This window comes from Rhinopithecus roxellana, chromosome 6, assembly GCF_007565055.1.
Source record: "Rhinopithecus roxellana isolate Shanxi Qingling chromosome 6, ASM756505v1, whole genome shotgun sequence".
Lineage (NCBI taxonomy): Eukaryota > Metazoa > Chordata > Mammalia > Primates > Cercopithecidae > Rhinopithecus > Rhinopithecus roxellana.
The window spans coordinates 89,898,926-89,926,733 of record NC_044554.1 but is presented as its reverse complement, the minus strand read 5'-3'; the positions used below and the strand labels follow the sequence as shown (position 1 = coordinate 89,926,733).

At 40.7% G+C, this 27,808-nt stretch overlaps 1 protein-coding gene across 4 annotated transcripts in view; it reads left to right on the top strand.

Annotated features, from left to right (window-relative positions):
* AOAH (acyloxyacyl hydrolase) overlaps positions 1–27,808 on the top strand; it is a 208,937-nt gene that overhangs the window by 49,011 nt on the left and 132,118 nt on the right. For all 4 annotated transcript variants that reach the window (XM_030931867.1, XM_010361136.2, XM_030931868.1 and 1 more), the window contains exon 4: positions 12,980–13,079. In XM_030931867.1, the coding sequence (XP_030787727.1) occupies positions 12,980–13,079 (100 nt within the window). The remainder of the gene's footprint in view (positions 1–12,979; positions 13,080–27,808) is intronic.

The window sequence follows — 27,808 nt, the reverse complement described above, 5'->3', positions numbered from 1 at the left end:
TATGCAGTCTATCATTGATGGGCATTTGGGTTGGTTCCTAGGAACATTCTTACCTGATTCCTCTTCAAGGGGCCATTAGCCTTACAGCAGAAATGTTCAAAGGACAGCATCCCCCTCTACAACAGCGTAGCCTAGAGTCACAAAATTTTAAAGACAGAAGGAACTTAAAATCATACAGGCAGGGAGGTCATCAGTGATCTGTCGTACTGTGCACCTGCCTCTCTTAATAGTGATCTCGCTCTGTTATGGTGAACAATTTTTCATAACCCCTGGGCTGTGTTTGGAAGGCAGGGACTTTTTATTCTTAGCTAGTGCCACTATTATTGCCACTTGCCTCCTAACTGGACTCCAGCCCTACAAACTTGCCCATTGCCCTGCAGTTTCATAATCTACATTATAGCTAGGCTAGTATGTTTTAACGCAAACCTAACTATGGTACTCCCTGAACATAAAATTCTTCAAAGTCTTCCCATCCTCTGCAGGACTTCTATCCCCATACACAAGGCTCATTAGGAACTGGTTTCTGAGGGCATTTCCAGACTCACCCCTTGCCACTCCATAGCACACTACACTCCAAACCACTTGTAGTCTCCCCACACACTAGGAGGTTTCCGCCTCAGGATCTTTGTATGAGATGTTCACTCAGCTTGGCACATCCAAAAGCTCTATCCCCTACCTCTACCCCAAACAAATCTTATGAACCCACTCCCACACACACAGGCAAACAGGCACACACACATACACAAACACACACACAAACATGTACACACCCACAGACATGCACACATACACACATACATATACGCACATGCACACTCATACAGATATGTACATTCATGAGCATGCACACATTTTCCTAATACCCTGTGCAAACCCTTAACATGGCATTTACCACAGCTGTTTGTAATTGAATTATCCATTTACTTTTCTAAGTTGCTAACTAGATGGAAAACCTTTTGAGGGCTAGGACTACATTTTATTCATCTTTGCATCTATCTGCAGGTATTTAGCAAAATACTGACTATATGTTTATAAAAGTACAAAAGAAAGTAAGAAAAAGAGGTAGGAAGTGTTGGGGGGAAAAGGAGAGAGCTTTGTATCTCCAGGCGCAGGTGCAATACTTAAGCATAGAAAGTCTTCAATAAGTGTTTGTTGAAATAATATTTTTTTTTTTAAAAAAAAGGATGATTACAGATGAGCCGTAACTAGACTGCTGTGAAGAAAGTTTTTTAAAAGCGTGGAGACAGAAAAAAAAAAAAAGAAAGAAAAGAAACCCTTTTTGTCTATTCGATGAATCTGTTTATACACCTAGTAGGCACCTAGATCAGGGAACCAGATTAGCCAACTGAGAAGTCCCAGGACTCAAAGGGGGCAGTACATGTAAGTGACCAAAAGGGGGTGCCAGAGAACAGCTCCCGAGAGCAGTGTGCTGGGAGTTACCGAGAAGTGGCCTGGGGCAGTTCAGACACAACCAGCTCTTCTTTACCTGGCTATAGAGTGGTGAGTGTGAGAACCAGTGAAGCACAAGAATCAGAGAAAGGACACAGTGCTCATCACTGCAGATGCAAACTGTACAGCATGTGAACTGTACAAGAGACAAGCGGGCATAGGTATGGAGAAAGAATGGGACTAGCGGGCCGGACGCTGTGGCTCACGCCTGTAATCCCAGCACTTTGGGAAGCTAAGGAGAGCGGATCACGAGGTCAGGAGATCGAGACTATCCTGGCCAAAATGGTGAAACGCTGTCTCTACTAAAATACAAAATAAATAGCCGGGTGTGGTGGCGCGCGCCTGTAGTGCCAGCTACTTGGGAGCTTGAGGCAAGGGAATCGCTTGAACCCTGAAGACGCAGGTTGCAGTGAGCTGAGATGACTCCATTGCACTCCAGCCTAAATCACATTTTTCTTTCTAATAAAGAGACCAGTTCTCGCTAGCATGAGGTGGGCCACTTTGGAAGAACCACAGATGTAATTAATGAATAAACGACAGATGTCTGATCCCCACTTCGTGGTTCTGTCCACCATGTGTTTTGTTTATCCATAATCTCCCACTATGTGTATTAGTTGTGAGCTGATAGGAATTTTTCTTCATTGGGCGTGTTCTTCATACAGCTTGTTTTAAGCCATCAGACACAGCTCGAGATTGACGTAGACCTTGAAAATGACAACCTCATGATTTAGCTTTACTTGAATATCAGTCTTCCAATATTAAATGTAGTTTCTAACCTAAAGGGCATCCTTCCTCATTATTTCACACCACTCAGTTCTCAATAATTCATGGACTAATTATGCAGCAATTACATTTCCTTCCCACAGGCAGAGCCATAAGACGTTAAAAAAAAGGATACTTGAGAACTCAGGGTTTTCCCCAAGAACCTGAGTCATGCAGGGAGGACCTGCTTCAGCTGGCAGCTCAATCCCAGCCAGTAACCACAGCTGGGTCCCCCTCTGTGTGGCCCAGACCGCCACTGCTCTCTCCATTCCTGTAGCAAGCTTGACTCTGGTCTCTGTCTGGCAGTATTGCTTCCTGGTATCTATTTATGCTTCTCTCTAAATCACAAGTTCTTATGTCCTAAGCCCAGCAGCTCTCTGAGATCAGGACAGGCATAAACTACTAACAGTTTTAAGAAAAAAATGCAAAACAGAATTGGTAACAATTATGGTATACCTTAAATGTAATTAATGGCTTTAGGAGAGGCATTAAAAATACAGGGCAGAGCAACTGCACTCTGTGACTCACGCCTGTAATCCCAGCACTTTGGGAGGCCAATGCGGGTGGATCACTTGAGGTCAGGAGTTTGAGACCAGCCTAATCAACACGGTGAAACTCCGTCTTTACTAAAACTGTAAAAATTAGCCAGGCATGGTGGTGGGTGCCTGTAATCTCAGCTACTCGGGAGGCTGAGGCAGAAGATTCGCTTGAACCCAGGAGGTGGAGGCTGCAATGAGCCGAAATCACGCTGCTGCACTCCAGCTTGGGCAACAGAGAGAGACTCCATTTAAAAAAAAGGAGGGGGGGGCAATATAATTCTGTTATTCACAAGATAATTACAAGATTTATAGAAATAATTAAATTCATAGTACACTATAAAGGATGTGACCTAGAAACAAGATAAAAGTATTAAGTTATATGAAGAAGATCTTTCAGTTCTTTTGGGGAATCTCTGTGACTACAATTTATATATAAAACCTCCTTTGAAAGTAATGTCACAGGTCTAAATATGAACACTTTCAAGTGAAAAAGGCTCTATTCCCCTAACCCCGCCACAGGCTCTGTCATCCTTGCTCCTCTTTAGATTTATGATGATAATGATGGTCATCATCATCGACTGTAATTCTACCATGATTCTAATTCAAGCAGTCAATTAGCTGGCTATGCCAAAGTGTTGAAGCCCTCCCCTTCCTGTATGCTGCACACCTATATACTTCTGTAGCTGTAAAGGTTGTAAAAGGAAGTACATGAAAATGTGATAGGCTCAACATTATGAAGTTTGAAAGTCACCATTCTTCTAACAACAGGTTAAAAAGCTGAACAAACTGAAAAACCAACAATACTTCATAGATCTTCAAGAGAAGTAAGATCGGGGCTGGGGGTGGTGGCTCAGGCCTGTAATCCCAACACTTTGGGGGCCAAGACGGGTGGATCACTTGAGGCCAGGAGTTTAAGACCAATTTGGCCAACATAGTGAAACCCCGTCTCTACTAAAAATACAAAAATTAGCTGGAGGTGGTGGTGCACCTCTCTAATCCCATCTACTCTAGAACCTGAGGCATGAGAATCGCTTGAACCCAGGAGGCGAAGGTTGCAGTGAGCTGAGATAACACCGTTACACTACAGCCTGGGTGACAGAGGGAGACTCTGTCTCCAAAAAAACAAAGGAACAACAAAATAAGTAAGATTATTGGGCAAGCTGCTGCCTCCAAAACTGAGGAGAAACAGGTGGATACAGAGAATCACAACTTTCCAGAGCAAAAATTGCCACAGGAGCCAGTATTAAAGAAAGATAATCTGTACTGTAATAGACAAATTGCTGGAGCTAGATGTAGACAAGTTTGTGTTAAAAATTCCAGGGGAACCAAGTCATAGGGGTGTGCCCACTCACTCTTTTGTGAGTTCTGCCTCTAGGAGTTCAACTAATTTCTCACAGTAGTTATTAGAAACACACACACACACACACACACACACACAAACTCTCATGTTTCTGATGGTAGGAGTGAGGGAGCAGGGGAGAAATGAAAAAGAGTAGAAAACAAAAATAAAAACAAAGAACAAGGGCAACAAATAAAAAACAGTAACAGATATGGTAGGTATTAACTGTATCAATAATCATTTTGACTGTCAATGGTTTAAATGCACCAACTAAGAAACAGAAATTGTCAGAGTGGATCAAAAAATTAGACTCAATTATTTGCTGTCTAACAAGAAACTCACTTTAAATATAAAGATAAATATAGAGTAAAAGGAGATAGAGAAAGCTATACCATGCTAACATTAAAAGAAAGAGTAGCCATATTAATTTGAAGCAGAACATACTTCAAAGCAAGGAAAGTTATCAGGGATAAAGGGATAAAAGTTGCATAATGATAAAGGGGTCAGTTCTCCAATAAGACAAAAATTCTTAATATATATGCACCTAAAAACAAAGCATCAAAATATGTAAGGCAAAAACTGATGGAACTGCAAGGATAAATAGATGAATCCACTATTGTAGTTGGAGACTTCAGCATCCCTCTATCAGAAATGGACAGCTCCAGCCAACAGAAAATCAGTAAACACATATAGTAATCTTCCCTTATCTGCGAGAAATATGTTCCAAGACCACCAGTGGATGCCTGAAACCATGGATAAAAGTACTAAATCCTATATATACTATGCTTTTTCCTATACAGCCATGTCTATGACAAAGTTTCATTTATAAATTAGGCACAGTACCCTTGTGCCTTGGGGCTGTTATCAAGTAAAATAAGGGTTACTTGAACATAAGCGCTGTGAGACAGTGACAGTCAATCTGATAACTGAAAAGGCTACTGAGTGACTAACAAGTAGGTAGTGTATACAGCATGGGTATGCTGAACAAAGGGACAATTCACATACCAGGTGAGAGGAAGTGGGATGGTGCAAGATTTCATCATCCTATTGAAAACAGCATGCAATTTAAAATTTATGCGTTATTTCTTTCTGGAGTTTTTCGTTTAATACTTTTGGACTACAGTTGACCACAAATAACTGAAACCATGGAGATCAAAACTTCAGATAAGGGGGGACTACTGTAGTTGAACTCAACAACACTATCAATCAACCAGATGTAATTGACATGTAAGGACTGTTTTATCCAACAACAGCAGAGTACACGTTCTTCTCAAGTTCACATGAAACATTCACCAAGATACGTTACATTCTGAGACATAAAACACATTTTATTTTAAAAGAATAGAAATTATACAATGTCTGTTGTCAGACAACGTTGGTATTAAACTAGAAATCAATAAAAGAAAGATAACTAGAAATCACAAAATACATGGAGATTAAACACTTCTAAATAACGTATGAACCTAAGAAGAAATCTCAAAAGAAATTTTAAGGTATTTTGAACCAAATAAAATTGAAAATAAAACTTATCAAAATTCGTGTGATGAAGTGAAAGCAGTGCTTAGAGAGAAATTTGTAGCATTGAATGACTATATTAGAAACAAAGAAAAACCTAAAATGAGTCATCTAAGCTTCTACCTTAAGAAACTAGAAAAAGAAGAGCAAAGTAAATCCAAAATAAACAGAAGATAAATAAGAAAAATTTGAGCAGAAAACAAAGACATTGAACACAGGAAATCAATAGAGAAAATTAAACCAAAAGCTAGGTTTTTTGAAAATATCAATAAAATTGATAAGCCTCTAGCCAGACCAACTAAGGAAAAGAGAGATAACACAAACTACTGATATCAGAAATGAAAGAGAGGACATCACTACAAATTCCAAAGACATTAAAAAGATAATCAAGAAGTATTATGAATAATTCTATGCCCACAAATTTGATAATCTAGGGGAAATGGGCCAATTACTTGAAGGACACAAATTGCCAAAACACACAAGAGGAAATAGACAATCTGAATAGGCCTATATCTATTAAAGAAATTGGATCAATATTTAATAATCTTCCACAACAAAAACACGAAGCCCTAATAGATTCACTGGTAGACTCTACCAAATACTTGGGGAAGAAAGTATACCAAGTCTCTATAATCTATTTCAGAAGATAGAAGCTAAGAGAACACTTCCTAACTCATTCTATGAGGTCAGCATCATCCTAATACCAAAACTGGACAAAGACATTACAAGAAAAAAAAACTACAGACCAATATCTCTCGTGAATATTGATTTAAAAATCCTCAGCTAAATATTAGGAAATTGAATAAAAAATGTATTAAAAGAATTATACACTACTACTAGTGAGATTTATCTCAAATATACAAGACTGGTTCAACCTTAAAAAATCAAATATTGTAGTCCATCATATCAACAGGCTCAAAAAGAAAAATCTCATGATTATATTAATAGACACAGAAAAAACATTTAACAAAATTCAATACTCATTTGTGATTTTGAAATAACTCTCAGTAAACTAGAAATAACTAGAGAGAAACTTTCTCAATTGGATACAGACTATCTACAAAAAGACTACAATGAATATCATACTTCCTGCTGAGAACTAGAAGCTTTCCCACTAAGATGAGGAACAAGGCAAGGATGCTCCTCTCACCATTCTTTTCAACATTGTACTGAAAGTCCTAGCTAATGCGATAAGAGGCAGAGGAAATAAAAAGTCTACTGATCGAGAAGAAAGAAATAAAACTAACTTTGTTCTCAGGTGACTTGACTGTCTATGTGGAAAATCCAAAAGAATCGGCAAAAAAAAAAAAAATTCTAGAACTAATAAGCAATTATAGCAAGGTTGCAGGACACAAAGTTAATATACAAAGTGAATCACTTTCCTATATATCAACAATGAACAAGTGGAATTTGAAATTAAACACATGATACCATTTACATTATCACCTCTAGAAATAAAAACCTTATATGTAAATCTAACAAAATATGTGCAAGATCTTTATGAGGAAAACTACAACACTTTATTGAAATAAATTAAATGACTAGATAAATGAAAAGATATTCCATGTTCATGAATAGAGGGAATCAGTATCGTCAAGATGTCAGTTCTTCCCAATTTGATCTGTAGTGATATTGTTTGGATGTTTGTCCCCTCCATATCTCATGTTGAAATGTGACTTCTCATGTTGGAGGTAGGGCCTAGTAGGAGGTATTAGATCATGGGGGCAGATTCCCCATGAAGGGTTTAGTGTCATCCCCTTGGTAATGAGTGAGTTCACACTCTGAGTTCACGTGAGATTTGGTTGTCTAAAAGAGTGTGGTACTTTCCCCCGCACTCTCTCACTCCTGCTCTCGTCATTCTTCATGTGATACTTCCCACTCGCCCTTTTCCTTCCACCATGATTGAAAGCTTCCTGAGTCCTCACTCAAAGGAGATGCTGGAGCCATGCTTGTACAGTCTGCAGAACAGTGAACCAAGTAAACCTCTTTTCTTTAGAAATTGCCCAGGCTCAAGTATTTGTTTATGGCAATGAAAAACAGCTTAACACATGTAGAGTCAATGCAATCTCAATCTGAATCCCAGCAAATTATTTTATAGATATTGACACATTGATTCTAAAGTTTATATGGAGAGGCAAAAGATCAAGAATGGTCAACACAGTATTGAAGGAGAAGAACAAAGTTGTAGGACTGATACTACTTGAACTCAGTCTTACTACAAAGCTATAGTAATCAAGACAGTGGGGTATTGGTGAAAGAATAAACCAATAATCAATGCAACAGAATAGAGAACCCAGAAATAGACCCACATAAATATAGTAAACTGACCTTTGACAAAGGAGCAAAGGTAATATGATTTAAAAAAAAAGATAGTCATTTCAACAGATGGTGTTGGAAAAATGGACATCTACGTGCAAAAAAATGAATCCAGATACAGACCTTACATCCTTCACAAAAATGAACTCAAAATGGATCAGAGACATAAATTTAAAAAACAAAACTACAAAACTCTTAAAAGTGTAGGAGAAAATCTAGTTGACCTTGGTTTTTGTGATGACTTTTTACATAGTGCAAATAAATAGACTCAGAGAAACTATTTGCAAAGTATATATTTAATAAAGATCTGTTATCCAAAATATATACATAAAAAACTCTTAAAACTCAACAATTACAAACAACCCAGTTTTAAAAAGTGAACCTAAAATTAAAGACCTTAAATGGCACCTCACTTAAAAAGATATACAAATAACAAATAAACTTATGAAAAGCAGCTCAACATTATACGCTGTTACAGGATTGCAAATTAAAACAATGAGATACCACTGTTCATAGAATAGGTAAAATTCAAAAAAAAAAACTGAAAAAAAGTGATAGTTTCTTATAAAACAAAATAGAGTCTCACCATACACGCCAGGATTCATACCACTGGATATTTACCCAACTGAGTGGAAAACTTATGTCCACACAAAAACTTGCACAAGAATATTTATAGTAGCATTATTCATTCATCAAAGACTAAAAGCAGCCACAATGTCCAATCATATAAATAAATTGTGGTACAACCATACGATGAAATATCATTCAGCAGTAAAAGGAAATGAGCTCTCATGTCATACAAAGACATGGAGTAAACTTAAATGCATATTACTAAGTGAGAAGAACCAATCTGAAAAGGCTACATACTGTATGATTCCAACTGTGTGACATGCTGGAAAAGGCAAAACTATGGCGACTACAAAAATATCAGTGGTTACCAGGGGTTAGGATGGAGAGAGAGACAAATAGGCATAAGACAGAGGATTTTTAGGGCAGTGGTAATCTAATCTGTATGATATTATAATGGTGAAGACCAGTCATTATGCATTTGTCCAAACCTGTAGCGTATACAACACCAAGAGTGAACCTTAAGGTGAACTAAACACTTTGGACGATAATAATGTGTCAGTGCAGGTTTATCAATTTTAAGAAATTACTGGTGGTAGATATTGATAATAGGGGAGCCTATGCATATGTGGGGGTAGGAGGTCAATGGGACATCTCTGTACTTTTCTGTCAATCTCACCGTAAACCTAAAACTGCTCAAAAGAGAAAGTCTTTTTAAAAGTGAAAAATGTGACTCTCTTGGCTTTATTTGCTGCTCTAGGAGAAAGAAAAGGTGGGAATGGTTCCTATGAGTTTGCAGACTGCTTGAAGATTCAGCAAATGATGCTTAGTCTAGGCCTTCTGTCCCAAGGCTTAGCAAGAGTACACACACCATACTGCCACTTCTTATGCATCTTGCACATTCTAATGGTTTTAAATTTGTGTGAATTTATAGAGTTCAGCATTTTCTCTTTTCATCCAAAGGAGTACTTGTCACTTTATGTCTTTTTGATGATGAATCTCTATCTTAGAGGACCTAGAGGGACACCACATGTCCAGTTCCCCTCTTCTACTCCCCAGTTCAGAGATGACCAGCCTCACTCTCTGAGTGGTCCACATCTCCACTCTCACATTCAAGTTTGCTTGCTTGAAGTTGTGCCCTATCAGGGAGGGAAAAGAGAATAGGTCTTGTATATCACGTGATGAGTTGGCTCTGCTAGTCCTGGATTGCCACAGATGGGATACTGGCCTTAGGTTAAAAACAAAGATTAACCAGAGCCCTATTTATCACTCTCTTGAGTCCACTAACTACCAGCAGTCATCAGTTAAATAAATGAACAATTAAGTTGAGAACAGATGTGTGAAAACAGCCATCCTCTCGCGATTTACTGACCCCTGGTAGACATTAGATTGGTAATGGACTTTATCTGCAACAAGCAGCCTGCTTCACTGCTTAAAAGGGATGGTGTCTTTGATACTTTTAGTTGCAGTCTTACCCCCTGACTTCCCTTGAAGGGACCCTGGGGCTAAGCAGGTGACTTTCATGATGAACTCCGCACTTCCCTCTTAACTCAGGTGTTCACAAAAGATGGACAAACCATTTTACCAGCCACACTTTTTGCTGCATTCAGCTGGAATGAAATTTGAGTGGCCATGGTTCCAGCCTGTTTTCACATGTTGGTTATCCTCAAAATATTTGGAGATTTCCAAGGTGGCCCCCCTTTCTGTGACAGGCTTGGATAAGGTACATTTTCATTAACACAGGGTAGTTCTTTCTACCGGAAGGTGCATGATAGAAATAAACACCCAAGGCGCCTCCCAGTGTTTGGAGGTGTAGTGGTCCCAAGAAAAGATTTTTAGAGATTTTTAAGGATATTTTGATGTTTAGCAACCATTATAACTGCTGCTTACTCACAAAGTGAAAATCAAGAGTGTTCTTCTGTTCTGTTTTCTTTGTTTTTTATCATTCTAAATTCCATTTGTTATTCTGCATGCCCAGGTGTAAAATTCCTTTGGCAGAGCAGACAACCTAATTGAGTCTGTGAAATGGGCATCAGGGAAAGAAAGCAGAGAGGAGAGTGCAGGGACCAAGCAGATTCAGTGACTCATGTTCAGGCCAGGGATTAAAAGGGGCCATGCACTCCAATGCTAACCCAGGGGTGCATAAGGGCTGGCCCATGTGTGTGAGCTGCTGCTGCTTTCAATCACAAGATGAAAGGGAAAAAGGAGGAGGAGGCTGGGGAGAAGAGAGGTGTTAGTCATTGCAGTGATTGTAGAGGTAGTTGTTATGATAGTTGGGTGGGGAGAGGTTGGAGTGGATTTATTATAAGAGCCCAGAGCACACAGATCATGGGACTGAAGGGCGGAAAAGTACCTAGGCCTCTGAAAGAGACTGAAAATAGAACCAGTAAACCAAAGGAACCCAGGGAGTGCGCTCTCCTCCGGCTTCCTCGCTGCACACCCTCTGGGTTCTGCCCTCAGAACCCATCCTGCAGACTGGCTTTCCAGATACTCAGTTCACATGGCGGGAAATTACGACAGCACCATCCCAGCTCACTCTAGCTTCTCTTATTCTGAAGGTAGCCCAGGGTGAAGCCAAACATTTTTAACACTGACTCCAAATGTTTGAAAGAATCAGATTGGTCCTGCTTGAAACAGTAGTTTAATGAGATCTAATCAACTGGCTGGGAGCTATGGCATATCAACAGTTACCAGGAGTCCACCCCCAGGGGCAAAGGGAGACAGTGAAGTGGTCATGTGAGCTGGGAAGAAACCCAAAGAAAGAATCTTCCAGACTCCATCACTGTCCCTCCGCAGAATACAAAGATTTGTCTCTGGGTATTAACAACCTGTGTTGCTGGATTTTTTTGGTTTTGTTGTCTTGGTTTGACTTGTGGTTTGAATCAATAATTTGCTCGTAAAATGTAATAAGAGTTTATACTTGTTTGCATCATTTGAAAAATTATACTCATTTTTCTTGGTAAGAAGAGTTTTGGGAGTGGGAAAGAAAAAATGGACATGGAAAGTTTGTTTTAGCTCCATCGAATCTAGATGTAAACTAAATGTTTTAAGAGAATTATCCTTATACCATGCCCAGGGAGAGACACAAGTCAGTTACATTGTACTTTCTTCCATAAGAATGAGAAACATGCTGGGCCTGGTGCAGTGGCTCACGCCTATAATCCCAGCACTTTGGGAGGCCGAGGTGGGTGTATCACCTGAGGTCAAGAGTTCAAGACCAGCCTGACCAAAACAGTGAAACCCTGTCTCTACTAAAAAATATAAAAAATAGCCAGGCATGGTGGTGGGTGCCTATAATCCCAGCTGCTGGGGAGGCTGAGGCAGAAGAATCACTTGAACCCAGGGGAGAGAGATTGCAGTGAGCCGAGATCACACCACTGCCCTCCAGCCTGGGTGACAGAGCGAGACTCTGTCTCAAAAAACAAAAACAAACAAACAAACAACAACAAAAAAAACTCTGTTTCTGAATAACTGGGGAGTCTGATTTGAGTAATAATAATGTCAAGGGTGTCCGTGTGAAGAGACCACCAAACAGGCTGTGTGTGAGCAATAAAGCTGTTTATTCACTTGGGTACAAATGGGCTGAGTCCGAAAAGAGAGTCAGCAAAGGAGATGGGGAAGGGGTCGCTTTATAGGAGTTGTGTAAGCAATGGAAAATTACAGTAAAAGGTGGTTATCTATTGTTAGCAGAGGATGGGGTTGCAAGGTGCACGGTGGAGAGATCATAAGACTTATTGTCCAGAAGAAGAATGTCACAAAGTCGATTGATCAGTAAGATAGGGCAGGGACAAGTCACAATAATAAAATGTTGTAATTTTAATCAGTTAAGGCAGGAACTGGCTGTTTTACTTCTTTGTGGTTTTTCTTTGGCTGCTCCAGACTTCTTGGCTCTTGCAGGTCATCTGGACATATATGTGTAGGTCACAGGGGTTGTAATGGCTGAGCTTTGGCTCAGAGGTCTGACAAAACTCCCATCTCCCGCAAAAAAAAAAAAAAAAAAAGAAAAGAAAAAGAAATATGTTTATCAGGGAACAGAATAGATTATTTGGATTGTGCCTAAGAAAATAAGGTTAGGTGTTTAAGGCTATATCGTAAATGATTTTTCACTATAAGGTCACCATATCTTTCAAAGGCCCAAACTTCAAAATATTGTTTCCATCAAATTACATCCCCGTCCACTTTTTCTTTCCCAATTTTATGTGTGGCTTTGCCTGAAAAGAATCCCAGCGCTCGTGTGAGAGGCTGATTGGCAGCTCAGTGCTGTGCGTGCCCCATCCTCACTCTTAGGACCTCATTCTAAATGCAGGAGAGAGCAACGTGGCAGGAAATCATTACCATCCAGCAGCTCCCTGGGACTGGGCTCAAAGGCCACTCTGCAAGGAGTTGAGGGTATTAGAATCCATTCTGGGGATTTACTTTTCTTTGCAGTAGCTTCTATTTCTTAATGCCTGAGAGATCTGAATAGCCTTTGTTTTGCCCCATTTCCCTCCAGGCTTAGCGCAGATATGAATGCGGATGTGGTATGTCACACTCTGGAGTTTTGTAAACAAAACACTGGCCAACCATTGTGTCATCTCTACCCTCTTCCCAAGGTGAGTGTGTACTCACTCTGAACATCTGTTTCCAGTGGCATACAAGGTCTTTGGAAATGTTAGAAAGGGAGGCTTAGCTTTTACTCGCTCAGTGTTTTGGGGACAGGGAGGGAGAGACAAGATGACATTTTCAGTTACCCCGCAAGAAATAATATTTCTGCATTTCAGCCTAGATCCCTACTCCCTTGCTACAAAGAATGTCTTTGCTGTTCAACCATTGTGGACTGTAATTTTGAACTGGGCTGCCAGTAGGTAGGAAATCTGAAAAAAGAGACGCAGAGATTTAAATCCCTATCACTTAAAAAGCAAGCAAGTCACTCTCATAGAGAGACCAACTCATGCCAGTCTGCCCAGGACTTTCCTACCATGAGCACTGAAAGCCCCACAACCTGAGAAATCCTGGGCAGTTGGTCATCCTACTCTGAGCTTTATTGCTCTTACTCATAAAATGGGTTATGATAAACTACCTCCCACACTGGTTTATTTTGGGAAGTAGGTGAGCTAATTTGTAAAAAATGCTTAGCACAGTAACTGATACAGTTTTTAAAGTGTTAATAAAAATGATTGCTAAGTAATCATTATTGATAACATTATTATTCAGTGATAGCTGTTCAGAGGACCCTGTGCGCATTATATCTTTTTGTGTAGCTTTTAGTTGGATTGCGGAGAGGAGGCTGCAAATGTTGACACAATTCCCTCCCCACACTCTGGATGAGAGGATAATATGGAATCCAGTTAGGCCACAGAATATGAATTTTCAGGAGCTCCCTGTGAAGAAAACTTCTATGCCTTCCTTCTTGAATTGTAGTTTTTCTGGATATAACACAACAGGTTTCTATTTTAATTGTAATTTCCTTTTTATTCATGTTACAATGAAGTCCATTTTAGTGCTTTGTAGCCTAACCAATGACCATGATTTTGCTGATGGACGGTATTAAATGTCATAAGCCTGTCTCATTGAGCAGGAAGGAAGAAATGCAAATACCCAACGAACGTGTATATTTCATGCTTCCTCTGTTACCGACTAAGTGCCAATTACATTTCCCCTAATTCCACCTGAGGAGTTGCGGGCTCCACTGATACCTAGAAGAGTTAGTTAACTTTAATTAAAAAAAAAAAAAAAACTTTTCATGTGTTTAAATAGCATGTGAATATTATATCATCATATAATAATATTTGCTGTTTGATATTGCAAGGAAGAAATGGGTCTCTGTGTAGAAATGCAAGTGATACAGTTTTTGTGATTTCCTTATAATGTCATATATACATTCCACCCACAGCTACACATAGTCGCAAAAAGTTCAACGTTAAACTGTCCCATTTAAAATGGCATTCTTTATTTTTATACTCTCTAGAGTTTACATCTGAAATTTCACGTCCTTGTCTTCCCATCCTGACCCCCTTCTCAATTCCTAACTCTGTAACATTTCGACTACCTCTTTGGCTACAAGGGAATTGGAGGATTTCATGTGGGAACCACCACCTTCCACCTCAGCTGGCATTCAGTGCTGCTGGGCAGCTTGCAACTGCCCCCTGGACAGCTCCTTCACTTGCCTCTGACAGCTGTTCTAGGCCTTCACCCTCTGCCTTGGGTCCCTCTCTCCAGCCTACATCTCTGCAGATGACCCAGAAAAGAGGGATAATGGGTGTATAAATGGACAGCTTCCCTCTCCTCTGCCTCTGAGCTTCCCCTGAATGGCAGTAACTGACATTGACTGGGCACTCATTGTGGGCCCAGTGCTGGTGTAGGGGCTCACACTTGATCTTGTTTTGCTACCAAGCAAGCCTAGGATGGAGGCGTCATTATGACTCCTTTTTACAGTGGAGGAAACTGAGGGTTAGAAAAGTTATGTGACTTCCTGTAAGTCACTTCCTGAGGAAAGAACAGAACTGGGTTCACACCCCCATTGTTCTACTCAGAGATTGGTTGAGCCCTAACCCTGGTGTCAAAGTTTCAGAAACTCCCCTGGGGTGTCTTCTTACAACAGTCAGCTGAAATCCACCAGAAACAACAAATGTCGAAATGTGTGCTTCCTTTTGATTTTTCAAATAAATTATATTGTATTGATAATTTCTTTGAGAGTCATGATAGTGTATATACAATTTTATACCCTACTTTGTTCCCTTAACATTACATTTTGAGCATCCATTTTTCAATGGTATATAGCAAACCTTTTTATCATTTTACAAGTCACTCCTACATAGCATGTATGAATGCTTAGGTGGAATTACCTACCTGTTAGGGACAAACCGCCCCCAAAAAAGCTTCTTGGTATTGCCAACACAACCCGTCCCCTGCCCCCTGCAAACCTCTTTGTGCCACCCCTCCCCTTCCCCCAAGCCTCTTTACATTTCTCAGCCCTTATCTAGGCACCCTGGTAAAGCCAGCAGATTTTACCTATCAGGCCTTGCTGCAATAAAGCAAACCCCAATTACAAACCATCCAGACCACACAGGGGAAGGTCGCACAAAAAAAGTAGTGAAAAACATAAACTTTACCTACACCCTCTGGTACCATAAACGTCACAAGGTGACATGTGGCAGAGTTAACCAACAAACAACCCCAGGGTCTCTCTCCCCCATATAAGCCCCTCACTTTGTAAGCTCAAGACTGCCTCCTCTGTCTGTAGTAGAGCAGCCAGCAAGTTAAATAAAGGCTTGCCTAAGCTTGGGTCTCTCTCTCTCATCCTTTCTCTCAGCTGACCTTACATTACCTACTGAAGGCGGGTGAAGATACAGATGCAGACGTAGATAATGTTCAGCCCCCCACAAGGAATTCTCTTGACTCTCCTAGTCAATAGTCCTCAGAGTAGCCACTATTCCAAAGTCAATCGCCACCGGCTAGTTCATTTTTAGGAAACTATCCTTGAATGTCGTATCAAAGGCCTCGCGCGGCATGTGCTCCTTTGTGTCTGGCTTCTGCCTGTGAGCTTCATCCCATGTTGGGTGAACAGCATCATTTCATGTAGAATTCCCTCACCTGTCTTTGATGTAGCTTCTGCTCTAGTGTCCCAGTGAGTCCAACCAAATGTGCTCTTTCCCTCTTTCTAATACATTTTCCATAATGATGCCACAAATGCCTTGCTGTAGGATAAATACGACTTTCCCACCGCAGCCCAACCATTGCCTGGAAAGCAATTTCTCACTCTGTCCTTCCACTTGGTGGATTATCCCTCTCCATCGTTCATGGCTTAGCTTTTATGTCACTTCTTCAGGGAGGCAGGCCCTATTAGATAGCCCTCTTGTCATAGCTCCTGTATATTCCTTTCTTGAACTTACTGCTTTACAAGATATGTCCCTGTGTGACTTCCTGCCTGTCTCTCCCACTAGGCTCTGAATTCCAGGATGGCAAATTCTGTCTTGTTCACCACTGTACACCCAGTGTCTAGGACGGTGCCCCACACATACCAAGGAAATGTGTATTGGCTCAATGAGTGGATGATGTGCTACTAGCTTCTCATTTGCATCCCTGATGGAAATTCTGACTTTCCTCATGTCAAGCCCTCACTGATTTTTCCAGTGCATACATCTGATCCTGAACAGAGCTTGGGATCTCCACATTATCTACACAACTAAATACAAATTTTCACTTAGCTTTTCAGGGCCTTTGACTTGCCTTTCCCTCAGGTTGGTGAATCCTGTGCTGCAGCAAGTGACTGGCTCTCTCTTGAGCCATCCCCAACCCTCCCACCCTGCACCTTGGGTCTTCATCATTCCCTCTACCCAGACCACCTTTATCAACTCCATATCATCTCTCAAGCTCATGTCAATGGTCACCTTCTCTGTAAAGTAATTCCTAACTGTTCCAACCAAATGTTAACTCTCCTTTGAACAATCATTGTAAAATAACTGTTCGAGCACTTACAATGTGCTAATATTGTTCTAAATGCTTATGTGTATTCATGCGTTCATTCTTATGGAGAAGGTATGGTTGTCCACCCTTTATAGATGAGGAAGGTGTGGCAGAGAGATATCAAGATACTAAAGTTTCATAGATCTCCTCACTAGGATGCGTGCACATGGGGGCGGGCAGGCCTATACCTTGCCTGTCTTTGTTCTCTCCACCATGCCAGGCACATACTTACTTGGTATATGGATAAAAATGAAAATAGCAGAAGCTAGTATTTATTGATGGCCTGCCAGCTGCTGCACTTGACTGACATGTGTGATCTCATTTAACAGTGCTCTTAGGTCTATATTTGTTTTACAGTTAAGGAATTTTGAGAGTTGGAGAAATTAAGGAATTTCCCAGGCTATACATCTAGTGAGGAACATGAGAGGATTCATCCCCAGATCTGTTTGTCTTAAAGCCCAAATTCTCATTCACTGTGCTCTCTGCCTCACTGAGACTCTGTGGGCATTGTCAGTTTGAATGGAACCACTGCTCCTGGGCCAGCTAATTCCTCATAAGCAGGACTCTGCACCCTCTATGTCTGGCTTTGCACACATTTCAGACTGTAGTACAATACTAATAATGTGATGCAAGCCGTCTCCCCTGTGATATGCATGCTGCAGGGATGGAGGGGGTGGATGGGCCCCTCTGTATCAGGGAGCTCACAGCACAGAAGCGAACAGTGCAGAGCAACAGAGATTTGGCTTCAGTGGGGCCAAACATTAAAGGTGGAACCACATTTGGGGCTCACGGTGAACCCCTATTCATCATCTACAGCCCACCTGAAATTCCAGGCCCACTTCTTGCCGGTCCCGTGGACATGTCTCCCTACCACTATCTACTGTATGCTCAAAAAGGACAAACTTCATCCATAATTAATTAAAGTGAGAAAAATCTACAATGTCCCACTGGTACAAGAAGAAGAAGAAAAAGGAGAGAGGAGAAAAGGAGGAAGAGAAGAGGGACGGGGAGGAAAGGGAAGGAAAAATAGCTGCAGGCCTCATTGCAAAGACCACTCGGGTGGTTTTTGCAAAGACCACTCGGGTGGTTTTGTGTTACCTATCTTGGGAGTTTACTTTTACCACTCCTCTCATTTGCACACAAAACAGCGCATTGATTGCTGCTGGGGTGGTGTGTGTGTGTGTGTGTGTGTGCACTCGCAGGCGCTGGAGCGCCTGGCTCTCCCTTGAGCCCTCCCCAGCCCTCCCATGGTGTCCAAAACCATGATTCTTACACCACAGCTCACAAATTGAAAACCGAATGCAGCTTATTCATGTGTACCCAGTGGCTCTTCAAAGCTCTCTTTTTTGGATCAGAGTGTTACATTGCATGAGCCCTAGGTTGAGCCAGAAGCATCCTGGAGCCTCCTTAGCTTTAAGCCACTCCCATTTGGGTCTCCAAACCTTGAGATCTCCAAGCAGACTTCATAGCTTTGAACTGACCCCTTTCCTAACCACAGCAGTGCTGGAGGAACATGCTGCATTTACCAGCATCTCCAAGGCACACTCAAGACTTCAGTCACTTTGATCTACATTAAAAGAGAATCATATTTGGAATGTAAGCCTTGTGTAGAGAGAGGTTCTCCCTATTTCCCTGGGGCCTCCTGAACTGCTGGGTGGCGGGGAGACCTGCTGCCTTGGGAAAGCAACCCAGACTTTGAAACAGCTTTTCCCACAGTGAGTTGGGTTTCTACAAGAACCAAAAGCTCTCTGATGCTGATTGTGGGGGAGGCTGTGTATGCACAGGGAATCATATTTCCCTGGAATCCAAACTACCAGGCAAGTGACATAAATGGGTTTGGCAATAAGTAAATTTGCACTCTTTATATGAGAAAGTGACACATGACAAATTCTGGTTCACCTAAGCAATAAACAAGCTGACCTCAGGAATTCACTTTTATTTTTTAAACACTAGGTGTCAAATAAAATACCTGGCATCTCTTTTAGTAGGTGGTCTCAGGTGGTCATGTTTAGAAAAAGAATTAAAGTTGGACAGGAAATTGGACACTTCCTGAGACTCTGTAATCACTAAATTTCATTCTGCACAGTCCACAGAACCTGATGCTCATAATGCTGTTTTTATCCCTATGAGCTCACAACACACACTGTCAGATGTGTTATTGTCTAGTCTCCCCCAAACTCTGTTATTTCTAATAAGAGTTTTTTGGTAATAATTTCAGATTTACAAAAAGTTGTGAGGATACTGCAAGAGAGTATACTGTTCACCCAAGTTTAATTTCTCACAATGTGAACATCTTACTATTACTTAGACAAAACTAAAGAAGTCAATATTACTACTGTATATACCTTAGTAGCAACTCAAGCCCAGACTTCATTTGGATTGCACCCGTTTCTCCTCTAATGTCCTCTTCTGTTCTAGGATCTAGTCCAGGACATGCATTGCATTTCTTTTTCATGTCTCCTTAGTGACCTCTGGTCTGTGACGGAGTCTTCATCTTTCCTTGTTTTTCATGACCTTGACAGTTTTCAGGGATACAGGTTAAGCACGTCGGTAAAATGTTCCTTGAATTGTGATTTGTTCATGTCTTCATCTTGGTTCAACAGTGTTACGGGTTTTTGGAAAGAACACCACAGAGGTGAAGCACCCTTCTCATCACATCCTATCAGGGTTAAATGATGCCACATGGTATTGCTGGTGAGATCAACCTTCATCACTCGGTGAAAGGGTCATTTGCCAGACTTCCCAACTGCAAAGTCACTATTTCCCCCCTTTTCCTCTACTCTGTTCTTTAGAATTGAGTCCCTAAGTCCAGCCTCCTACACTCAGTGAGGCCAGGGTGGACCAGGCCCTCGCTCCCAGAACACTGGAATGTCTACATATATCTTTTGAAATTCTTCTATGTAAAAAACATCTCCCTCCTCCCTAATTTATTTAATTAGCCAATCATTTATTTATATTAGCACAGATTCATGTATATGTACTTTATACTTTGAGTTATAATTCAAATATACACTATTTTACTGCACAAATGTATCCAGTTTTCCAGTTTTGCTACCATTGGAAGCTTAGGGTGGCTCCCATGTCCTTTTGACACGCCTCCATCCTATTTCTTTTTCTTCCGTACTACTTTATGTTCTGGTACTACCAGATGATCCAGGCTCATCTTGTTATCTTGTATTCTTCTGCCCCTGTCCTTGAGTCAGCACGTCCCTAAGGAGACCTGGTCCCTTTTGTTGGAGAATGATATTTGGAAACCAAGATCTGGGTGCTAGGTGTGCCCATTGCTACTGGGATGTCATTGCTTATTGGCCTTCTTAGGTCCTGGTCTTCTTTGTGGAGTGCTAAGTAAAGCACGTGTGTGTACAACCCAAGTATACACAAATACCTACAGTTGTTTCTGTGTCTGTATGTGTGTCTCTGTGTGTGTGTTTGTGGATGTGAGCCCATACCGATATCTCTGATTTTAACCCAATATCACAGGGTCAAACTCTATTTTATAGGTATAATTATCAAACATATTTTGCAGTTGAGGCTTAAAGCCTTTGCTCAAGCCTCATAAGTAGTGAGTAGAATCTGAACTCAACCCAGGGCCCTGGACTTCAGACCTGTAGCTCTTCACATCACCACTGCCTGTGTTTAGCATAGATTCTGGAGCACATTCAGAGTAGTCACTTCTCAGAGCCAGAGGGAAGTAAAGGCAGCTTTAGTTTTAGTTTTCATAAAATATCATAAACACCTTAATTTTCAAGAATCTTGCACAATATCCCAACTTTCTCAGTAACAGTTAAACCATTGAGATGTTCGCTCGCTTAGTCATGCCTCAAGAAACATTTCTTGAACACTTACCATGTACCAATCCTACAGCCAGGTACCTAATAAGTTATCTCTTTTGACCATCCCAAGTCTGCAGGACGGATATGATTCTGTCATTTTATAAATAAGTTTACTGATACCTAGAAAACGGAGAGACTTTCCTGAAGTCTCATACTTTCTACAGAATAATTGTTTTTCTTTTTATCAGCCAGCAAATATTTATGTAGAATGAATTACGTAGAACAGTATTCCAGCAAACGTGGCAGGCAATAGCAATGTAAATGGATATTCTAGCAGGAGAGGCAGGCTCATAGACGAACGGTGAGAAGAGACGAGCGCTCTCACACAGGGTGCAAGGAGGAATGGAAACCCCAGCAGATGAGGGCTAAGCTTGACCTGGAGGGAACAGGAGTGGAGGTGACTCCTTCAGGGTAGAGTAGAGTTTGGCCAGCACACTCTGCCTCGCCTGCATCAGTCCCTTGTGCTGGGCCCTTTATCTAGAATTCCCAGTTCCCTGCATGGCCAGCACCTTGTCCACTTGCTGGTTTAAGTACCCCCTCTCCAGAAAGGCCCTCCCTGACCAACCTCTCTGAAGAAGCTCCCCTTTCCCGCTCTCTCACAGCACTTTATTTATTTCTTTGATACCATCTGAACACAAGGATCATGTCTTTCTTGTTCACCATCTTATTCCTGGACTGGCATAGTACCTGGCACATAGTAGGTGCTCTGTAAGATTTGTTGAGTAAAAAATAGGATGAGAAGGGCAGTCCTGAACGTACCTTCCTTTCTCCCTTGTGACGATGTATCTGGTCTCAGTGGACTATATGAGAGATCAGAGCATTCGGCTTCTTTGAGAATGTGAAGCAGTTTTCAGAAATAAACATGGGGCTCACCCCAAGGCGCCTGCTCTGGTATTCCTCCGTGGGGTTTTAGCATCTGCACTTGCATAACGCTTTTGACGAGCACTGAAGGGTGAGAACTGTTGTTCTGGAGGCTGGCGCAAGCCTGAAAGCTGTCATTGACAAGACTGAAAGCACTGTCCCTTCTCCTGCTTCTCACCTCCCACACATCCAAAACCATGGATCCCCACTTGCCCTCTAACTGCATCCTTTTCCCCAACCATTCCTTGATTTCACTCCCTTTTCTGATTGATTCATCAACTTAACCTCAGCTACTGGGTTTCCAGTCCCCAGTCCCCTAGGAATAAGGCCTCTTAGAAAGACAGAGGGAATTAAAGGTTTTAGACCCAAACTATTTGGAATTCATTCCTTTTCTATGGATTTTCTCAAAACAATGTGCTGACTAATTACAAAGGTGCACTGAAGTTATCTACACCCAAAGAAGAAAATGAGAAGGCCTAGTAACCCTCTCAAGTCTCTCCCATTCTAAAAAAATAGATATAAAAACAGACCTCACAGAACACTCATTCCCCTCCAGCTTTCCAGAGAAATCAAATTTCTCTCCTACCTCTAACTGAGAGACAATTCAACATGATGTCGAAGAGCACAGATCCTGGTGCCAGCCCACCTGGACTTGAAGCTCAAAGCTTTACTAAGCTTCTACTGTACATGTACACATTAGGGGCTATGGAATAAGAGGCAATGACAACTGACATGAAATTGGACTAAGTACTTAGCATATATATATCATCTAAAATCCTCCCACACAATTATAAGGTTATTCCATTATCTTAACTTTACAGAGAAAAAAATCAAAATTCAAATTGTTGGTTGTAAAGTTGTATAACTGACAATGTTTTTAAAAGTTCCTCTTTAACCATCTGAGGAAATGATGAACAATGAAATAAGTGACAAGGGAATATAGCCTTCTAGACACAGAAAGTCAGCTTAAAATGGAGCAAAATATAGTGTCTAGAAATAAACCCCAATGCATTTGCGATTCTTGTTTTTGATGAAAATAGCATTTCTAGTCAGTGCTAAAACACTGGATTAGTCAAAAAATACAATAAACTGAAGACTAGACATTTGTAAAAAATTTTAAGCTAGATGCTTATCTATACCTTATAGCAAAATAAATCCCAAATGATTAAAGACTGAATCACTTTTAAAAAATGGAGCTATAAAACCCTGAGCAATTGTATTTGTAATTTGTGCTTGAAAAGTCACAAAGGGAAATATTAATACATCGAACTAGTAAAATCTTGCCCCCTTCACAAAGTCAGAAGACAAATGGCATACTGGGTAAATGTTTTCTAATATGCCACACAATGAATTATTTTCTCTTTGATTCAGAGAGCTCCTAAAAAAATCAAAAAGAAAAAAAAAAGTAAGCAAAGGCCACAAACAAATGGTTTAGAGAAAAAGATCAAAGGACTGAAAATGTAGGAGAAAATGCTCACCCCTCCTTATAATTTAAAAAGTGAAAAATTAAAATGAGATTTTATCCCCTTCTTATGTATTTTGACTTCACAAAGCTCTTTGATGATTAGGCAATAAATTATCACAGAAGCAGAAAAGGCTTTCAATACCAGAGACCACAAAATTAAGTTGCTGTCTGCATATGTGAAGGCTTAAACCTCTAAGAGGGCCAGGCACAGTGCCTCATGCCTGTAATCCCAGCACTTCAGGAGGTCGAGGCGGGAGGATTACCTGAGGTCAGGAGTTCGAGACCAGCCTGGCCAACGTAGTGAAACCCATCTCTACTAAAAATAAAAAAATTAGCCAGGCGTGGTGACATGCACCTGTAGTACCAGCTACTTGGGAGACTGAGACAGGATTGAACCCAGGAGGCGGAGGTTGCAGTGAGCCCAGATCATACCACTGTACTCCAGCCAGGGTGACAGAGCGAGACTGTCTCAAAAAAAAGAGAACTCTAAGAGAACTGAGGATGGCATTGGAACACTATGTCTGGACTTGTGCTCTATTGCTCAATCTTTTCTCCAAGCATTTCACATGATCTTGCCGGAGATTCAAAGCTGTATTTTTGTTAACACCCATATTTGAAATCTTGTTAATTTATCTACTTAAACTTGTATAAAGACTGATATGGGGGCTAGTAAACTCACAGAGGTGTTAAGACTCTTCAAAGAACAGCAAAAGTAATGCAAATGTTATGTTACTATTGACTTCTGATAAGTGGAAGAAATCAAATTATTCCAAGGAAGGTATTTCTATGATATTTGAGATATGAACATTTTTCTTGCCTGCTTTTGAGAAATTCAGAAAATGACAACTATCTCTCTCAAGAACATGCTTATTAATTCCCTCAGCTCAAGAAAAGCTAATGACACTAATGATTGGGAATGGTTCTAAAAGATCCTTTGAGTTTTAAGGCTTTAATCACTGGTCTCCCAGCATCCACTCTTGGCCCTCATCTTCACTTAATTAATCACCTCTGTTAGAGCTCAGCTCGAAGGCATTCCCTCTTAGAAGTTTTCCCTGATGCCTAAAATTAAGCCAGTTCCTACATGACTCCTCTCCATTCTTCACACTCCATTTTTCCAGCACTTATTACAATTGCAATTCAATAATTATAAAATTATTATTTAATGTCTGCATCTTCTGTTAGGGTGTAAACTCCTTGAAAGCAGAGACAGTCTGGCTGTTTTATTCCTCAAACATAGTGCTAGTCCCTGAAATTTCCTCAGAGCCGAACAGAGTTCACTGCATGCATTGATTACTCAACAACTATTTGTTGAATGAGAAGTATGATAGAAAGAATAATCTTCCACCACCTCCCAAGTTCACATCCGAGCCCCCAGTAACTGTCTGTTACCTTAGACAGCAAAAGGAATTTTGGGGGTGTAATTTAGTTAAGGATTTTAGATGGGGAGATTGTCCTGGATTATCTGGGTGAGGCTGATGTGATCACAAGAATCCTTACAAGAGGCAAGCATTAGGATCAGAGCGAGAGAAAAAAATGTGACAACAGAGGCAGCGTTCAGAGGCATGAAGCCATCACCACTAAAGGCTAGAAGAGGCAAGGAATGGGTTCTCCCTGGGAACCTGCAAAAGGAACCAACTCTGCAGACACCTTGATTTTAGCCCTGAATTTCTGACCTCCAGAACTGTAAAAGAATATTCATGTTGTCTTCAGCCACTAAGTTTAGGGTCATTAGTTATAGCAGCAATAGGAAACTAATACAAATAATTGATGTGTTGTGTAACATAGAGTAAGACTGATCACACAACCTGAAGGCAAATAGAAAAAAAAGTAAAAGACTATGTAACAAAAGACTCTTACGACTGAACCATACCCACCATCTGATTAACCCAAAATTTGCCAGAAACCATTTGTGTAAAGAATAAGACAACATGCTATAAATAAGAATAGACCACAGAGCCTATACTGGAGAGCTTGTTTATGAGCCCAGATACTAGGGAAGAAACAGTCAAAATGGAACAGTGGTACTAGTTGTGAAGCCTAGAACAATTCACTCAGCACTGGGTCTTGGATTTCTCATTTACAAAGTAGAGTTAAGAACTGTTATTTCCTATTTTGCAAAGTTAGTATAAAATTTAGAGATAAACTATGTACGATGTTTGGTATAGAACTTGAAGCATAGAAGAACCTCTATGGTGTGAACACTAAGAACTCTACAGCAGAGTGGTATGTGATAGTAGTGGTAAAAACAATGAATAATAATGTCAGGAAAAGGAGTCGGTGGGAATAATGCTGTTTAAAATGAGGCTTTTTAAAAGAAAAGTATTGCCTGGAGAATAGGAAGCAATAGCAAGAGTGTGATTAAATACTCTGATGATACTAATAGCTATACAATGCAGAATTAGCCTAGAAGCAGGAAAGAAGAAAACTTAGCTAAGGGTAAAATATGTATGAAGAAGAGATATTCAATGATAAAAGGGGATGCATTTAAAAGATGCATTTTTTCTTTTACTTTTACCCTTTTTTTTTACCCCTGGAAGAAGAAAATGGTGTCAACAGACTTCATTTCTTGCATATAATTTAAAGTCATAAATGCCCATTGGAGCTGGAAAATGTCAGAACCTAAAAACCAAATTGGGCTTTGATAGAGCTAAATCCTGAGTATTGGAAAATTGCCACTGTAGGATGCAGCAGAATGCAGATATAATAACAGACCTACAAATTCCACTCAAAGGCTAGACATGCCACTATTTGTTAAAAACCCATAAGCAGTGGAACTTCTTGCCTTTGTCTTCCTACTGAATAGAAATTGCCTTCAAGCCCTTTCTGTACCTCTCTGTTGGCTCTTTCTGATCTGCCTGTCTTAGTCAGGGCTGTTCTAACAAAGTACCCTAGACTGTGTGCCTTACAAACAACAGAAATGTATTTTCACAGTTCTGGAGGCTGGAAGTCCAAGATCACGGTGCCAACAGGGTCAGGTTCTGGCGAGGGACTTCTTCTTGGCTGCAGACCGCTTTGTTCTAACATGGAGAAAAGAGAGTTGGCTCTCTCTAGCCTCTTCTCATAAGGGCACACCTCCCATCGTGAAGGCTCCAGACTCATGACCCAATCACTACCCAAAGGCCCCACCTCTAAACACCATCATAGGGAGATTAAGGTTTCAACCCAAGAATTTGGTTGGGGTGGAGGGCACAGACTCTGCCTCATGCTGTAATTATTTATGCACTTCCCTCCTCCAGTGGGCAGTAAAGTCCCTGGAGGATCTCATCTTTCAAATCTTGCTCCATTTTAAAAATCAATTTATACCAGTGAATTTGGGTGTGAGGAACAACCCATCCTAATAAACTTTTAGAAAATATCTGGGGTAGATGAGCAGTCTCCCCCACCTCCCACCTCCCCCCTCATTCATGCATGCTCTTTGACAATAAAAAACGCCCGTTTCAAATCATAATTTTACTTCCCAGGGGCTTTCTCCTTTGTGAGAATCTGTCACTGCTGTCAAACGTGTGAAGTGAACAAAGGCACGTTTTGTACTTTTCAAATCTTCTGATGCTATAATTGATAACAGAGAACTTGATCACTCAAAATTGTTCACTGTAAAAACTCATGTCTAAAAACACTATTTTTCTTTCCTTTCTAAGTGTATCAGAATTCAATTCTTTAACATCACAGAACCTTAGAAAGCCCAATTACTGAATGTGTCCTGTGCAATTCACCAATACGCTAAAAATGTCTCAGGACATTCTGTTGTGTCCCTGAGGATCACCTGTTCACTATCATCTTTGAATGTTTACCATTGTAGTTAATACAGCTGAATGGACTTTTGAGTGTTTTGGAAATGCCCAATCTAAATAATATTTATTCCCACAAAGCGGCCCAAAGCCTTGAATATACAAATGCGTGGTGTGTCTTTCTCAAGGTAGGAATTCATTCTCAGATTTTTCAAACTTTTTTAAACTTAAAAAAAAAAAGTTTCTTTTTTAGCACACCTTTTAACATCTCCCAGAGCAGAGTGAAAAAGCATGGACTTTGTGCCAAGTGGGTCTGAAGTGGATCTGGACTGTGCCACTCATTGGCTCTGTGATTTTGGGGGAGTTATTTACCTACTCTAAGCCTCAGTTTACCACATCTATAAAAGAGGGAGAATAGCAACTACTACTTAACACTTTCTAAACTGTTTTCTAATTACAGTGTTTACCGTCAATCTTCTCTCCTACATTGTAACAGCCTTAATGTCTCATTCCCTGCTATGTCCCCAGCATGTAATTCATGGCACAACATTGTATTAGTCCATTCTTGCACTGCTATAAAGAGATACTTGAAACTGGGTAATTTATAAAGAAAAGAGGTTTAATTGGCTCATAGTTCTGCAGGCTGGTACAGGAAGCATGGCTGGGGAGGCCTCAGGAAACTTACGATCATGGCAGAAGGCAAAGGGGAGGCAGGCACCTCTTACATGGCAAGGGCAGGAGGAAGAGAGAGCAAAGGGAGTGCTACACCCTTTTAAACAAGCAGATCTCATGAGAACTCACCCACTACCATGAGAACAGCAAGGGGGAAATCCACCCCCATGATCCAATCACCTCCCACCAGGCCGCTCCTCCAATATTGTGGGTTACAATTCGACATGAGATTTGGGCAGGGACACAAATCCAAACCATATCAAACATAAACACTAAGTAAATATTTGTAAAATAAATGAATAGAATGAACAACTGCA